Source organism: Microcebus murinus, chromosome 21 (genome assembly GCF_040939455.1).
Source record: "Microcebus murinus isolate Inina chromosome 21, M.murinus_Inina_mat1.0, whole genome shotgun sequence".
NCBI classification, from domain to species: Eukaryota; Metazoa; Chordata; class Mammalia; order Primates; family Cheirogaleidae; genus Microcebus; species Microcebus murinus.
Genome location: NC_134124.1, coordinates 13,081,393 through 13,098,199, shown reverse-complemented (window position 1 = coordinate 13,098,199; position 16,807 = coordinate 13,081,393). Strand labels below are relative to the sequence as shown.

The following is a 16,807-nucleotide window of genomic DNA, read 5'->3' as shown; positions in this document are numbered from 1 at the left end:
TGGTTCAGCAGGAAATTTTAAAAAGAGAGAAGAGGAAAAAATGCCAAATTCTTAACAAAGGATTAACTTTGTTACATGCAACTTCAAATGTGCTGTTTCAAAAGGTAAAGTATTTAAACCATAATTTTATAAAAATTGGTTATTATAAATTAAAATAAATAAAAACTTGAGATTAGCTACTTTGGCAAACAAAATAAAATATATGTCTAATAAGAATAAGTAGACTTTTAAGAGTATTTTTCATAAAATGAAAAACCATGGGTAAAAACTACATGAAAATGACTAATGACTGTGTACTCTTTAGCTTGAAAATTCTACTTAAGAAAAAAAGAGAATTTCACCAGAAGTCAGTGTTCTTCACAAGATTTTAAAATTATTTTTAAGCCTTTACTATTTAGCTATTAATTCAACTATCTCAATGTCACAAAGACCAGTTAGAGAATTACAAGAACAAGGAAATCAATTCCAGTATCATGCTATTGGCACTTGTCTTATTATTCAATTACACAGAGTGTAATTTGAGAAAAAAAACAAAACAGTGTAGACAATATACTTAAAAAGAATGGTATAAACAATACAGTGGAAATCATAGAAAAAATGATAAAACTTCATTAATCAAATATCCTCAGAATTTGAATATAAAATCTACTATATTTAAACCCTCACTTTAAATATCTCTGCTTTGATAGCCTAGTCAGTAATTTATTTTGCACTTTAAATTGGCTGAGAAAGTTTCATTTTACCAATTTCCCACTTTATTTTTTTTAATTTAGTAAGGTAAAAAACTAAACCCATAGATAATTAAAACTTTACAATCAAAATGAAATAAAGCTCAATATATTAAGTTTATTTAGATGTTGTGTCTATTTAATTTCTTTTTTAAATTAACACATTCTGGCCACAACTCTCATCACTTCTTAAGGAAAAAAACTAAAAAAATGTAAAGTACCACAACTGTAGGAGGCTAAAGTCACCACACAGAGATACCAATTCTTTCCTCACTAGGGAATCCCATAATACTTTGCGTGTCAGTGATTGACAGCTGTCACTGAACTGACTGACAGGCCGCACAGCACAAAACCGTAAAGTCTATCCACTTGTTATAAAACAGAATACATAAAACAGTTACAAAAGTGTTCAGAAAAAGAAAATCAGTTACAAAAAGAGAAATACATTCAATTTGTATAAAGGTAATCGTACAATATCAAACCATCACTTATTTACTTGATTTTCTTTAATCAAATACAGTATTCTAAAAATCAGAAATAGCAAACAACTGATTAACATGATTCTAATTCAACATATAAAATTATGTAGTACAACCCAATTTTACACATTTCCTCTGAGAAGCATAATCATTTTTTAATAAAAGTTAAGAGTGAAATAATTCTGGAAAAATTTACTTTGAAGCACAATAAAGCAGATACTCAGAAAGTTTCACATATTTCTGACAAAAATTGTTTTATCTAATACCATTACTATTTTAAATGAAAGAGGCTTCTTCTCAAATAAGAGCATCATTACTTCCCGAACATTTCTAAACAGAATTTGTAATATTGTAACTTTTTGAAATAACAGGCAATTTTAAATGTCAAGAATGATTAGGCTCCAGAGGTTATTCTTCTACATTCACAAAGCATACCAGGACACTAAAGACAGTGGCTGCATGTTTTGATGGTTCACACACCACTGGTGTCATTTCCCTACTAGTCTGCCTCCCCAGTGGTGAGCTCCTCTCCACTCCTGCACTGCTATCAGATGACATTTGGAATTCATTAATCTTTAATAGCTGACCTTTAATTCTGATAAGCAATAATTTATATGTAAGATATGCTTACTGAAAGACTAGAAAGTCACCAAAATGCTATCTTTTGGATGGCAAAAAAGATAAAGAAGCTCTTTGAAATTCAAATGTTACCACCTATAAAGAATCTTAAAATCTTAGTAGGCACCACTGAGCTGGCAGTCTTAATAACCAGTTCTGGGTTTACAAGGCACCTTAATATTAATATAATTTCAAGCAAAACTATACAGCTTAGTGAAACTACTAAAATAAGCATTTTGGAAGAGAAAATACATACATATATGAACAACTGTAAAAGTTAATTTAAAGAACAGAGTAGGTCCTATTATTTATGTCCACAAATGAAATTAGAAACACAGCACCAGCTTAGTCCTTTCCCATTCACACTCACATCAATCACACCACTGGAACCAAAACCATCTTACCTTCTCACCTCTGGTCTTCGAATCTTCTTTCTCTTTCTTCCTTGCAGCAGCCACAAATTCATTAAACAATGCTTCTCGGTCTTTCATCTTTTCAATTGCTTTGAATCTTGAATCTTTAGCATGCTTGGCTGCAAATTCACTAAAAGTAGCTCTGAAACAAAATGGTAAGTGTGCTAACTTTGGTAGAGCTATTTCTGCTTGTAGAAAGGTATAGCAGAAAATACCATTTTTCCAGCAAGTATACCACTGGAAAATACCATTTTTCCAGTATTTCCAGCAAAAATACCATTTTTCCATATATGCCAAAGAGACACTGGGTCCCAGCATCTAGCTAAACAGTGAACAATGAACTACAGAAGGAGTAAATAGGGCTAAAAAGTGAACGTGTGATTAGCAATTTGTGCACTATCAGCACAAAATTAGGAGAATGTACATTTATTATAAAAAAGGCAGGAGATCAGAGGATAAAGAATTTGTTGTGCTTCAAGAGACTTAAGAGTTCATCTATTTCTACCCTAGGAAGAAACAGTTCTGCTTCCAGCCATAATGGAATAGCTCTTATTGGATTAATTCTCTTTCTAAAAACAACTATAACACTGGGCAAAGTATATGAGGCAACTGAATTCAAGGAGTGGACAATAGGCAGAGCAAGACCAAGATACCTTAAAGAAGGGAAATTATTGAGGTAACCTCCTCTCCCATTGTCCTCGACCTTAGGACGGTTTTCCAAGGCGCAGACAGCAAAACCCTAAGATCAGAGCGTAGGTTCTAAAACAGCAGAAGAGGAAGCAATAAAGAGAGGACACCCCAGAAAAATCTCATTTAGGGATTTCCCACAAGTTCACAACCAAGGCCAAGCTGCACAATAGCGGGGGGAAAAAAATCACTCCCTATAGCTGCCATGGGATTAAGAGTGAAAAACAGATAATACAGATTTCAGAGTGCTGGAGGAAGAATAGTATCAAGCCAACAAAGTCTACAGAAGATCCACAGGAAAAGAGACTTGGGGGTGGGGGATGGACTGAGAGAACCACACTCTACTTTCAGAAATCCATAATAACAAAGCGGCCGGGCGTGGTGGCTCACGCCTGTAATCCTAGCTCTTGGGAGGCCGAGGCGGGCGGATTGCTCAAGGTCAGGAGTTCAAAACCAGCCTGAGCAAGAGTGAGACCCCGGCTCTACTATAAATAGAAAGAAATTAATTGGCCAACTGATATATATATAAAAAATTAGCCGGGCATGGTGGCTCATGCCTGTAGTCCCAGCTACTTGGGAGGCTGAGGCAGAAGGATCGCTCGAGCCCAGGAGTTTGAGGTTGCTGCGAGCTAGGCTGACGCCAAGGCACTCACTCTAGCCTGGACAACAAAGCGAGACTCTGTCTCAAAAAAAAAAAAAACAAAAAAAAACAAAACATAATAACAAAGCATAACATTAAGCCTAAAATTAAGGGGGCAGCCAGTAACTGAACTTTTTGCTAAAACAAGAATCCCAGTTGTTCTGCAGGTCACAGACTCCAGATTTTTATACATTATCCACAGTGTCCAATATTCAATCAAAAATCACTAACAAACAAACAAACATGTGACCCATAGGGGGGAAAAAACTTAAAAGTCAATACAAACTGAACCTCAGATATCCACATGTTCTAAGTAAGCAATTGCCTTTAAACAACTATTACAATTATGTTGAAAGAATTAAAGAAAAATAGGTACAAAGAATTGAAAACATAGTTTTACAATTAATGAACAAATAGGGAATTTCAGCAGAGATACAGAAAATATAAAAAAGAACCCAAAATTAACTGAAAGGGAAAATTAACTGGATAGGCTTAACATGAGAATAGACATAACAGACTAAAAGTCAACTACTATATGAAGTTAGATCAGTAACAATTATCTAATCAAAAGAAGAGATAGAAAAAGACTGGGGTAGGGGAACAGTCTCAGGGAAATGTTAGAATATCAAACACTTTAATATATATGTAATCAGAATTCCAAAAAATAGAAGAGTGAATGAGGGCAGAATAATTACTAGCCAAAAACTTCCCAAATTTGATGAAAAACACCAATTGATAGATCTGAAAAGCTCAGCAAACTCCAAGCAGGTTAAATAAAAAGATGAAGCCTATGAGGACTAATTAACATAGGTATAAAAAAAAGAAGTTTCTTTATAAATAAAAGGTACTTCATACATGTGGTATATATGTTAATGTTTGAAGTTTTCACCTTGTATAGTAAAAATTTACTCTCATAAATGACTCTCCCATATTTACCATGCTTTAGAAGAAAAAATAAAGCTTATTTTCCCCTTTAAAAACTATTTAACTAGGCCAGGCACTATGGCTCACACCTGTAAATCCTAGCACTCTGGGAAGCCGAGGCAGGAGGATTGCTCAATGTCAGGAGTTCGAAACCAGCCTGAGCAAGAGCAAGACCCCGTTTCCACTAAAAATAGAAAGAAATTAATTGGTCAACTAAAATTATATAGAAACAATCAGCCGGGCATGGTGGTGCGTGCCTGTAGTCCCAGCTACTCGGAGGCTGAGGCAGAAGGATTGCTTGAGCCCAGGAGTTTGAGGTTGCTGTGAGCTAGGCTGACGCCATGGCACTCTAGCCCAGGCAACAGAGTGTCTCAATTAAAAAAAAAAAACTATTTAACTATTTCAACAACAAAAAAAATAAAACACATCCTCTTATATGTTATAACAAAGGTTATGTTATCAGCTTTAATTATAAAGAAAAAATTGTCTAGTTAAATTCAGGATTTAGAATTTAAAACATCAACTGAAGGTTAAGAGAATCACTCAGAGCTAACATTTGTTATGTTTAACTTTTGCTGGCCAAAGCCAGATTCTATTAATATTTTGTATGCAACGAATATTACTCACAATATCAAATATCATTAATTTAACATTTTTAACAACAGAATGTCTTGCAAATCTGGTTTGAACAATAGATAAGTAACCACAAGAAAATTTTACATAAAATAAAAATGTACATTGCAGAAAAAGGATCACATGTTCTCCATTCAATCTATTTTCTTTTCATGATAAATCAAACATCTTGCTTTATAATTTTAAAATAGAAAAAGCAAGTACAGATTAAGCATCCCAAATTCCAAAAGTTCCAAAATCCAAAACTTTTGAGTGCCAACATGACACTAAATTCAGATTTCAGATGCTCAAAACCAGTTAAGTATAATGCAAATATTGCGCACGCACACACACACACCCCCCAAAAAACGCCAAATTCAAAACAATTCTGGTCCTAATCATTTCAGAGGGATACTCAATCTGCATTATGATGATTAAAAAATAAACTTTTTCAAAAATGTAAAATCAATTTGCAAAAGTGAGATTTGAATTCTTATAACTTATATTATCAATAATAAGTAAAATATTTAATATTTTTAATCAGAACAGGCTAAAATGAAGTTTTAATAGCATTAGACTCCCTTGGAAATGTGATGCATTTTTTTCTTGGAGTCAGGGTCTTGCTGGTACCTTGGGTGAGAGTGCAATATTACTGCAACCTCACACACCTGGACTCAGGTGATCCTCTTGCCTCAGCCTCCCAAGCAGCTGGGACTACAGGTGTGTGCCACCATGTCAGGCTAATTTTTCTACTTTTTGCAGAGATCAGGTCTTGCTTTGTTGCCCAGTTTAGTCTCTATCTCCAAGCCTCAAGACATCCTCCCATCTCAGCCTCCCAAAGTGCTAGGAATACAGGCACGAGCCACTGTACCCAGCTCATGGAGATGTCTGTATATGACTTACTTCTTAACTGAAAAGTCCTACTTTGAAATGGATGTAGAAAAAGATCTTTTAGGGAGAAGTAGGTAATGGTTGGTGGGAGGGAATGGGAAGATAGTATAATGATCAGAAGTTGACCGTGGGAGGTTATGTTTTAAATTTCCATTAAAAAAGAAAAAAGACTTAGACGAGACAGGTACAGTTAAGTAATTCTCCCTAATCATTCTTTCCCCTTGTAACAAACTCCAGTGGCTTACGTTTACTGGAGTTTTTTAATAGTGGGTTTCTCCCAATACAAAAAGAAAATTAAAATTAGGCCCATGGACAGTATTTTCTCATTTTTAAGTTTTTCCTCCTTTTTCTTTCTACTTACTAAAAATGGTCCTGATCTATATTCTGGAGTTAGATGTATAAATATAGCAATATAGCACAATGCCCCAAGTGCCTGATGGTTTTATTTTCTGATGTAACCTACGTAGTACAGATAACTTCAACAATTCTATCTGCCCAAAAAGAACAACAGTAGGGAACTGTGATAGAGTAAGATTTAGTCAGATATACAAAAAGGAAACCTCTTTGGAGTCTTAATTATGCCCAGAACCATAAAAAGTTTTAATAAATAATTTTACAGAATCATTTGGAAATAAGCTACAGACATCATAAAGCATCTATAAATATTTCAGCATGTAGCTCCTAAGAGTAAAGCCTTTTCCCTCTATAACCATAATACCCAAGAAAAATTACTAATTCTCTGATATCCAGTTCTTATTCAAATTTCCTCAATTGCCCTTCAAAATGTCTTTATAATCCAATCTCAACTACTTTGACCCATGAACTCACTCTTAAGAAAAAGCTCAAAAGCCTCTGGAGAGTCTGAACCTCCATTACTCCATAAAGAATATTATATTCTTCTTAGCCACAAATACTCTATTAGCTTTATTTTTTTTAATTTGTATTAATGCCATAGATGTTCCCTCATATTTCAAATATAAAACTATAATAGTAAATGTACTTTCTCAAACATCAGTCCTCACTATCTCCATGGACAAAAATGTTCAGCACTGTTTAGTGCTTGCTTTGGCAGCACATATACTAAAATTGGAACGATACAGAGAAGATTAGCATGGTCCCTAACACAAGGATGACATGAATAAATTTATAAAAAAGAAAATAACTGTTTAAAGATCAACTTCTATAAAACGTGGCATTTAACCCAGAGATGCCCTGATTCTACTCTACAGTTTTAGAAATTCTCCATTTGCTGAGGTATTCACAGTAACCTAATACCACTACTGTCACAACTAAGCCATAAATAAGAGTAATTCTCTCTGACTGTAATTCTGTACAACACTGGAATCAAGATGAAATCCCAGTTTCACTTGGGCAAGCTACCTAATTTGCTTGGCTTACTTTCCTTATCTGTAAAACAGGTATTACACTGAGTACCTAAATTATACCGGCTGTTCCTAAGACCGTAAGGTATGTGTGTGCATACATTTAAAAATATATCCTTTAAGTGCACATATGTTTACATATATGTATTAAGTGCACACAAGAACATAAAATACCCAGTAAGTACTACTATTATTGTTGTGATTATAATGCTAGGCAAAGTTTAAAATGTCTCATTTTCTCCAACCTATTACATATGTTGAATACACATTAACAATTAATTGCAAATGTCAGACAAAATCATAATCTATACACTTAGGAAATTTTGAAATTGAAGTAGTAAAAGGTCCTTCAGCACTCCAATCAAAATAAGGTTCTTCCTTATTTTAACTGGAGGTTATTTTAAGGTTCTTCCTCTGCAATTTATTATGTATAAAGCATTACAAAGATAGGGAGAGCTTTTCTATAATTTACCAGTTTCTAGAGAATAACTTATTCTAACAGGGAAGTATTTAAATCAAAGGTATCCTTCTAAAAGCACCTAGGACTCCTCTGACAGAAACATATTAAGAATAAAGATTTGAAAGGCAGAAACCAATAATCAAATAAGGACCTTTTAATGTCCAAATCTCCAAAAGATACATATGTATATATTTTTATTTTTAAAAACTGATCTTAGTAGAAAATACATATACTTTGATTATCTGATAGAAATGAATAAACATACCTTGGATTAAACTTTGCTTCTTCCATCATTTTTTTGAAATCTTCCTTGGCTTGCATTATTTTGTTTTTCTTTTCCCTGCGTTCTTCCTCTGCCCTGGTCTTTACATACTGATCAAACACCTATTATAAAAATATACCAATGTGACAAGTTAGTCTTTTTCACATAGGTAATTTAACTACCAAAACATTGAATGTATAAAAAAGACTACTAAACCACGGTTTTTGACTAAACTGTATATAATAGGAACAATATACTAATTATCTATAATTATATGCAGATTATTTATATAGCAAGTCTCACTTTAAAGCTTCATTGAAATATTACACAAGTATAAAGCTCTCTGCTTAGGCTTCCAGAACAAAAGAAAACAGAAAAAAGCCTCTAATTTTTCCTCTAATTACAAATTAAATACATGATTATTATAAACATTTCAAGCTATTTAGAAATGTTTAAGAGAAATCATAGTCCTCTGTAATCCGTTCTAGAAACATCAATGGTATAGAATCTACAGTTTATTTCTATGCTTCTCTTAGGGCATAATCATTTTCACCAAACTAAGATTATGCTTTGTATCTACTCTGTGGTATTTTCTCCTACTTAATAATACACAGCCAAGATAATGAACTAAACATCAACATCTATTTCCAGCTTTCTTCAAATCCTAATAAAATGACAGCAGAGGAATTTCTTTCTTTATTAAGTCATAAACCAACAAGGACAGCAAAATGAAAAAAAGAGAAACAGCAATTTGGGAAGTTGCCAAACAGATGAACAAGTGAAAAAGGATGTGATAAATGTAAGCGAACTGAGTACAGTCTAACAGTCAAGAAACAAAAAAGCAACCCTATTTCTTTTACAAATCAGAAAATCCTCAAATGGCTCAGGAATAGATAGTACAATAAGGATGACTACAGTAACGACTTAATTGATGAAAGGTTATTTAAGAAGCAGTTAAACTGCCAGATTCCCTCACCAACTTTGTATTTCTGGGCACTGCCACTCCTGGACCCCAGTAAAAGACAAATGCCTTAGTTTATAAAGCAAAGATTTGGCAAACCAAAGATCTGGGCGACCAGCTAGTTTTGTACAACTCAAGAATAGTTTTTACTTTTCTAAAGGGCCGGAGAAAAAAACAAATCAATAGAAAATTTCATGACACATGAAAATTAAATGAAGTTCAAATTTCAGTGTCCATAAATAAAGCTTTATTTAAACATGGTCATGCTCATTCCTTTACACGTATCTATGGCTGCTTTCATACTAAAAGAGCAGTTACAACAGAGACTATATCACCCACAAAGCCTACAATACTCTGCTAAATGTCTGCTGACTCCTGGTCTAGAAGGTAGAACAGAGTGTCTCTGAAGTGTTAAAATATGAATTGGTGGCCGGGCGCGGTGGCCCACGCCTGTAATCCTAGCACTCTGGGAGGCCGAGGCGGGTGGATTGCTCAAGGTCAGGAGTTCGAAACCATCCTGAGCAAGAGCGAGACCCCGTCTCTACTATAAATAGAAACAAATTAATTGGCCAACTAATATATATAGAAAAAATTAGCCGGGCATGGTGGCGCATGCCTGTAGTCCCAGCTACTCGGGAGGCTGAGGCAGGAGGATTGCTTGAACCCAGGAGTTAGTTTGAGGTTGCTGTGAGCTAGGCTGACGCCACGGCACTCACTCTAGCCTGGGCAACAAAGCGAGACTCTGTCTCAAAAAAAAAAATAAAATAAAATAAAATATGAATTGGTAATGAGGAGTACCAGACTTAGAACATGGGGATTAACCAAAAACTTATATACCAAATACTGACAGACAGGTCTCTCACAACCAAAGCAAAAAAGATCTGTGCCCTCCAGCCAAGAGACTAGAAGTCTGACCAGTCTAAAAAACAGTGGCTTCGGTGGATGCTCAACAAACCAGCCTAAATCACTCTACAGGTTTCTCAACCTTGGCACTACTGACATTTTGGGCCAGACAACTAGCAGTACCCCTGGCCTTTACCCACTAGATGCCAGCAGCACCCACTTCAGTTATAATAATCAAAAATGTCAGGAGGCAAAATTGTTCCTGGTTGAAAACTACCACCCTGTACTAAAGCCCAAAATCATGGGGCCCACCCAGATGCTAAGAGTGCCCAAACTGTGTTTTAGTGCTTCATTCTTAATCTTGAGTAGTCAAGGTCTACAAGACACCTAAGGAATACAGAAACTCCTGAACATGAAAAATAGAGCCGAGCCCTAAATAGAAAAAACACAGTGGAAACAAAGACTATGCAGTTACTCACGGTATAGTACAATAAGATACTATGAGATTACGAGACCACATTCACATAACTTATTCCAATATATTGGTACAATTGTTCTATTTTATTATTAGTTATTGTTATATATCTCTTACTGTGTCAAACTTATAAATTAAACTTAACAGAGGTAGGTATGTATAGGGAAAAACATCATATTGTATATATAGAGTTTGGTATTATCCTCAGTTTCAGGGATCCACTGGGGGTCTTGGAATGTATCCCCAACAGATAAAGGGGTACTACCCTATCTACGATTACCTCACCAGCCCCCTGCTAGACATATAGGTCACCATCAATACCCATTAAATATAGCATTGCAGTAAACCATACAAAAGTATGTGCATGCTGAAGGAAGAGGGAGAGAACACTTCCAACTCCTTTCTCCTTCCTCAGTACATACTTTCTTACTTATAAAAGTATTAAATGATATATAAAATCCAAGGGAACTTACATGAACATTTCATAGAAAAATGAAGGGTTCTGTTCTTCTTTCAAATATCTCCTGATTAACTATGTCACTCTTCTAAATATACTTGGCTTTAAGTTCCCTATTTTAGGCAGTTATTTTAACTTTAACTCATGAACAAAATGTTATAATAAATACCATAAAAGTTTGTATATTTTAAGAACAATTCCTAGTTCACTTTTATAGGCATAAGCAAAAATACATACTGAAGGGCTATGCTGTCTAAGCCTTCAAAGGCAGGTTCTGGGGTGCTGGTAATGATCCATTTTTTGATCAAGGCAATTATGTTAATTTTGTGAATTTCACTTATGATTTTTAATCTTTTCTACATGTATATTTTTCTTCAAAACATAAGTTTAAAAGACCATATGATCCTCTCAATAGACGCAGAAAAAACATTTGACAAAATTCAACACCCTTTTATGATAAGAACGCTCAAGAAAATAGGCAGAGACAGGGCTTACCTAAAAATGATACAAGCCATATATGACAAACCCACAGCCAATATCATACTGAATGGGGAAAAATTGAAAGCATTCCCACTTAGAACTGGAACAAGACAAGGTTGCCCACTATCTCCACTTCTATACAACATATTGCTGGAAGTTTTTGCTACAGCAATCAGACAAGAGAGCGGAATCAAGGGCATCCAAATGGGAGGAGAAGAGATCAAACTTTCACTCTTTGCTGATGACATGATATTATATCTAGAAAACCCCAAGGATTCAACCAAGAGACTCCTTGAACTGATAAATGAATTTGGTAAAGTCTCAGGATACAAAATCAATACACAGAAATCAGAGGCATTCATATACATCAACAGTAAAAGTGAGAACCAAATCAAAGACTCAATTCCCTTCAAAATAGCAACAAAGAAAATAAAGTACCTTGGAATATATTTAACTAAGGAGGTAAAAGACCTCCACAGGGAGAACTATGAAACACTGAAGAAGGAAATAGCAGAGGACGGAAACAGATGGAAGAATATACCACGCTAATGGGTCGGCAGAATCAACATTGTTAAAATGTCTCTACTACCCACAGTGACCTATAGAGTCAATCCAATCCCTATCAAAATATCATCACCATTTTTCACAGAGAGAAAATATAATTTTACGCTTCGTATGGAACCAGAGAAGACCCCGTATAGCAAAATAAATCCTAGGCAATAAAAACAAAACAGGAGGTATCAACTTACCAGATGTCAAACTATACTATAAGGCTATAGTAATTAAAACAGCTTGAGACTGGCACAAGAACAGGGACATTGACCAGTGGAACAGAACAGAGAACCCAGATATAAAACCATCCTCATATAGCCAAATAATCTTCGACAAAGCAGACAAAAACATACACTGGGGAAAAGAATCCTTATTCAATAAATGGTGCTGGGAAAACTGGATAGCCACATGTAGAAGAATGAAACAGGACCCACACCTTTCGCCTCTCACAAAAATAAACTCACACTGGGTAAGAGACTTGAACATTAGGTGTGAAACTATTAGAATCCTAGAGGAAAACCTTGGAAATACTCTTCTAGACATTGGCCTAGGCAAAGAATTTATGAAGACGCCAAAGGGAATCACAGCAGCAACAAAAATAAATAAATGGGACCTGATCAAATTAAAAAGCTTCTACACAGCCAAAGAAACTGTCAAGAGAGCAAACAGACAAACCACAGAATGGGAGAAAATTTTCACAAGCTATGCAACCGATAAAGGGCTGATAAACAGAATTTATTTGGAACTCAGGAAAATCAGCAAGGAAAAATCAAACAACCCTATCAAAAAGTGGGCAAAGGACATGAACAGAAATTTTTCAAAAGAAGACAGAATAAAGGCCAACAAAGGTATGAAAAAATGCTCAACATTTCTAATCATCACAGAAATGCAAATCACAACTGCAATGAGGTATCACTTATCTCCAGTAAGAATGGCCTCTATCAAAAAGTCCCCAAACAATAAATGTTGGCGTGGATGCAGAGAGATAGGAAAACTCATACACTGCTGGTGGGACTGCAAACTGGTTCAGCCTCTGTGGAAAGCAATATGGAGATACCTTAAAGTGATACAAATAGATCTACCATTTGATCCAGCAATTTCACTACTGGGCATCTACCCTAAAGATCAAATGACACGGCCGGGCGCTGTGGCTCACGCCTGTAATCCTAGCTCTTGGGAGGCCGAGGCGGGCGGATTGCTCAAGGTCAGGAGTTCAAAACCAGCCTGAGCAAGAGCGAGACCCCGTCTCTACTATAAATAGAAAGAAATTAATTGGCCAACTGATATATATATAAAAAATTAGCCGGGCATGGTGGCGCATGCCTGTAGTCCCAGCTACTCGGGAGGCTGAGGCAGTAGGATCACTTGAGCCCAGGTGTTTGAGGTTGCTGTGAGCTAGGCTGACGCCATGGCACTCACTCTAGCCTGGACAACAAAGCGAGACTCTGTCTCAAAAAAAAAAAAGATCAAATGACACTCTACAAATGGGACACCTGCACTCTAATGTTTGTAGCAGCACAGTTCACAATCGCAAAGGTGTGGAAACAACCCAGGTGCCCATCAATACATGAGTGGATTAATAAAATGTGGTATATGTATATCAGAGTACTATTCGGCTTTAAGAAACAATGGTGATATAGCACCTCTTGTATTTTCCTGGATAGAGCTGGAACCCACTCTACTAAGTGAAGTATCTCAAGAATGGAAAAACAAGCACCATGTGTACTCACCAGCAAATTGGTATTAACGGATCAACACCTAAGTGGACATATACGAATAACATTTATTGGGTGTCGGGTGGGTGGGAGGGGGCAGGAGGGGAAGGGTACATACAAACATAATGAGTGAGATGTGCAACGTCTGGGGGATGGTCACAATTGAAGCTCTGACTCAAGGAGGGAGGGAGGGCATGGGCAATATATGTAACCTTAACATTTGTACCCCCATAATATGCTGAAATAATTTTTTAAATGGAAAAAAAACAAAAAAAGTGAAATATTCTAAAATTTTAAAATATAAAAACTAAATTCTTTTTAAAAAAAACGTAAGTTTACTAAAAGTATGGGTCTCCATTATTTGATTCTCATATCAATTTAATTAGATTTATAATTTGACAGTGATTCAGTGAACAGTGATGATGCTGATTAACCATGTTGACAATGGATTACCCTAATGTAACACCATCAATCTTTAAAAGCCGTGAATAACACACAATTTATTTATTTATTTATTTATTTTGAGACAAGAGTCTCGCTTGGTTGCCCAGGCTAGAGTGAGTGCGTGGTGTCAGCCTAGCTCACAGAAACCTCAAACTCCTGGGCTCAAGCAATCCTGCTGCCTCAGCCTCCCAAGTAGCTGGGACTACAGGCATGTGCCACCATGCCCAGCTAATTTTTTATATATATTAGTTGGCCAATTAATTTATTTCTATTTATAGTAGAGACAGGGTCTCAGGGTCTCGCTCTTGCTCAGGCTGGTTTCAAACTTCTAACCTCGAGCAATCCGCCCGCCTCGGCCTCCCAGAGTGCTAGGATTACAGGCGTGAGCCACCATGCCCGGCCAACACACAATATATTTAAATGTTTACTTTGCTTTTTATTAGGGTTCAAGGGCAGGGCTTTTCAAAACTTTTTTCTGATTGACTAAAAGTAATTATATATATTCATGGGGTACATAGTGATGTTTCAATACATATAATGTATAGTGATCAGATCACGGTAATTAGCATATCCGTCATCTCAAACATTTATCATTTCTTTGTGTTGGGAACATTCACTATCCTCCTTCTGGCTATTTCAAACTGTATTATTGTTAAGTATAGTCATCCCACGACACATAGAACACTAAACTTATTCCTACCTAGCTGTAATTTTGTATCCTTTAACAAACCTCTCTATCCCTCCCTTTTCCCTACCCTTTCCAGCCTCTAGTACCCTGTCTATCTTTTACTTTTGAGATTAACTTTTTCAGTTTCCACACAGCAATGAGAACATGTAGTGTTTAATTTTCTATTCCTGGCTTAACATAATGTCCTCTCTAGTTACATCCATGTTGCCATGAACGATGAGATTTCATTATTTCATATGGCTGAATAGTATTCCACTGCATAAATACATTTCCTTTATGCATTCATTTGCTGTTGGACACCCAGGTTGATTCCCTATCTTGGCTATGTGAATAATGCTGCAATAAACATGGAAGGTACAGAGACCTCTTACAGTGATTTCCTTTCCTTTTGATAAAAGATCAGAAGTGGGATTCCTGGACCATATGGTAGTTCTATTTGTAGTTTTTTGAGGAACTTCCACACTGTTTTCTCGAGTGGCTGTCCCAGTTCACATTTCCACCAATAGTGTTTCCCTGTCTCCACAACCTGGCCAGCATTGGTTATTTCTTGTCTTTTTGACAACAATCATCCTGAGGTGAGATGATACCTCACTGTGGTACTGATTTACATTTCCCTGATAATTAGTGATGTTGAGCATTTTTTCATATACTTGTTGGCAACATGAAATGTCTTCTTTTGAGAACTGCCTATTCAGATCATTTGCCCATTTTTAAATCAGATTTTTTTTCCTATTATTTGAATTCTTTATATATTCTAGATATCAATCCCTTATTGAATGAGTGGTCTGTAAATCTTTTCATCCATTCTGTATGATGTAGTATTCTTTTCACACTTGACTATGCAGAAGGTTTCTAATTTGATGTAAACCCAATCATTTATTTTTGCTTTTGATGCCTGTGCTTTTGAAGGTTTATTCATAAAAATCTTTTCCCAGACCAATCAATGTCCTGAAGCATTTCCTGTTTTCTTCTAGTAATGTTATCATTTCAGGTTCTACATTTAGGTCTTTGATCTGTTGTGAGTTGATTTTTTTTTTTTGAGACAGAGTCTCGCTTTGTTGCCCAGGCTGGAGTGAGTGCCGTGGCGTCAGCCTAGCTCATAGCAAACTCAAATTCCTGGGCTCAATCAATCCTGCTGCCTCAGCCTCCCAAGTAGCTGGGACTACAGGCACGCCACCATGCCCGGCTAATTTTTTCTATATATATTAGCGACAGGGTCTTGCTCTTGCTCAGGCTGGTTTCAAACTCCTGACCTTGAGCAACCCGCCTGCCTTGGCCTCTCAGAATGCTAGGATTACAGGTGTGAGCCACCGCGCCCGGCCTGTTTTGAGTTGATTTTTATATGAAGAGGTGGAATTCTAGTTTCATTCTTCTGCATATAGATATCCAGAATGGTTTTCCCAGTACCACTTATTAAAGAGACTGTCCTTTCCCCAATGAGCGTTGCTGGCACCTCTGTCAAAAATCAATTAGTTATAGATACACAACTTAATTTTCTGGGTTCTCTATTCTATTCCATTCATCTATGTGTGTTTTTATGCCAGTACTGTGATGTTTTGGTTACTATAGTTTTGTAGCATATTTTGAGGTCTGCTACTGTGATATCTCTAGCTTTCTTCTTTTTGCTCAAGATTGCTTTGGCCATTTGAAGTCTTTTGTGGTTCCATAAAAATTTTAAAGATTTTTTTCCCTATTTCTGTGAAGAATATCATTGGTATTTTGATAGGAATTGCACTGAATCTGTAGATTGCTTTGGGAAGTATTGTCATTTAAACAATAATAATTCTTCCAGTCCATGAGCAGGGGATGTCGTTCCATGTTTGTATCCTCTTCAATTTCCTTCATCAGTGTTTCCTTTGTAGAAGTCTTCTTGGTTAAATTTACTCCTAATTATTTAATTTTTTGGTAGCTATTGTATATGAGACTGCCTTTTTATTTTCAGCTAGTTTGTTGTTTATGTATAGAGATACTACTGATTTTTTATACTAATTTTGTATCCTGCAACTTTATCCTGCAACCCCAGTTTTAATGAGTTTTGGGTAGAGTGTTTAGATTTTTCCATATATAGGATCAGGGACAATTTGAATTCTTCCTTT

At 35.9% G+C, this 16,807-nt stretch overlaps 1 protein-coding gene and 1 non-coding gene across 11 annotated transcripts in view; one reads left to right on the top strand and one right to left on the bottom strand.

Annotated features, from left to right (window-relative positions):
- TCERG1 (transcription elongation regulator 1) overlaps positions 1-16,807 on the bottom strand; it is a 72,177-nt gene that overhangs the window by 13,058 nt on the left and 42,312 nt on the right. For all 10 annotated transcript variants that reach the window (XR_001156493.2, XR_012913974.1, XR_012913975.1 and 7 more), the window contains 2 exons: positions 8,100-8,218; positions 2,230-2,380 (listed from right to left, as the gene is read on the bottom strand). Coding sequence is in view for 6 of the 10 variants with exons in the window: in XM_012774170.2 (XP_012629624.1) it covers positions 2,230-2,380; positions 8,100-8,218 (270 nt within the window). In the remaining 4 variants the exon portion in view is untranslated. The remainder of the gene's footprint in view (positions 1-2,229; positions 2,381-8,099; positions 8,219-16,807) is intronic.
- On the top strand, positions 7,049-7,160 carry LOC142863413 (U6 spliceosomal RNA). The gene has a single exon (XR_012914181.1). It is a non-coding gene; the product is annotated as a U6 spliceosomal RNA (small nuclear RNA).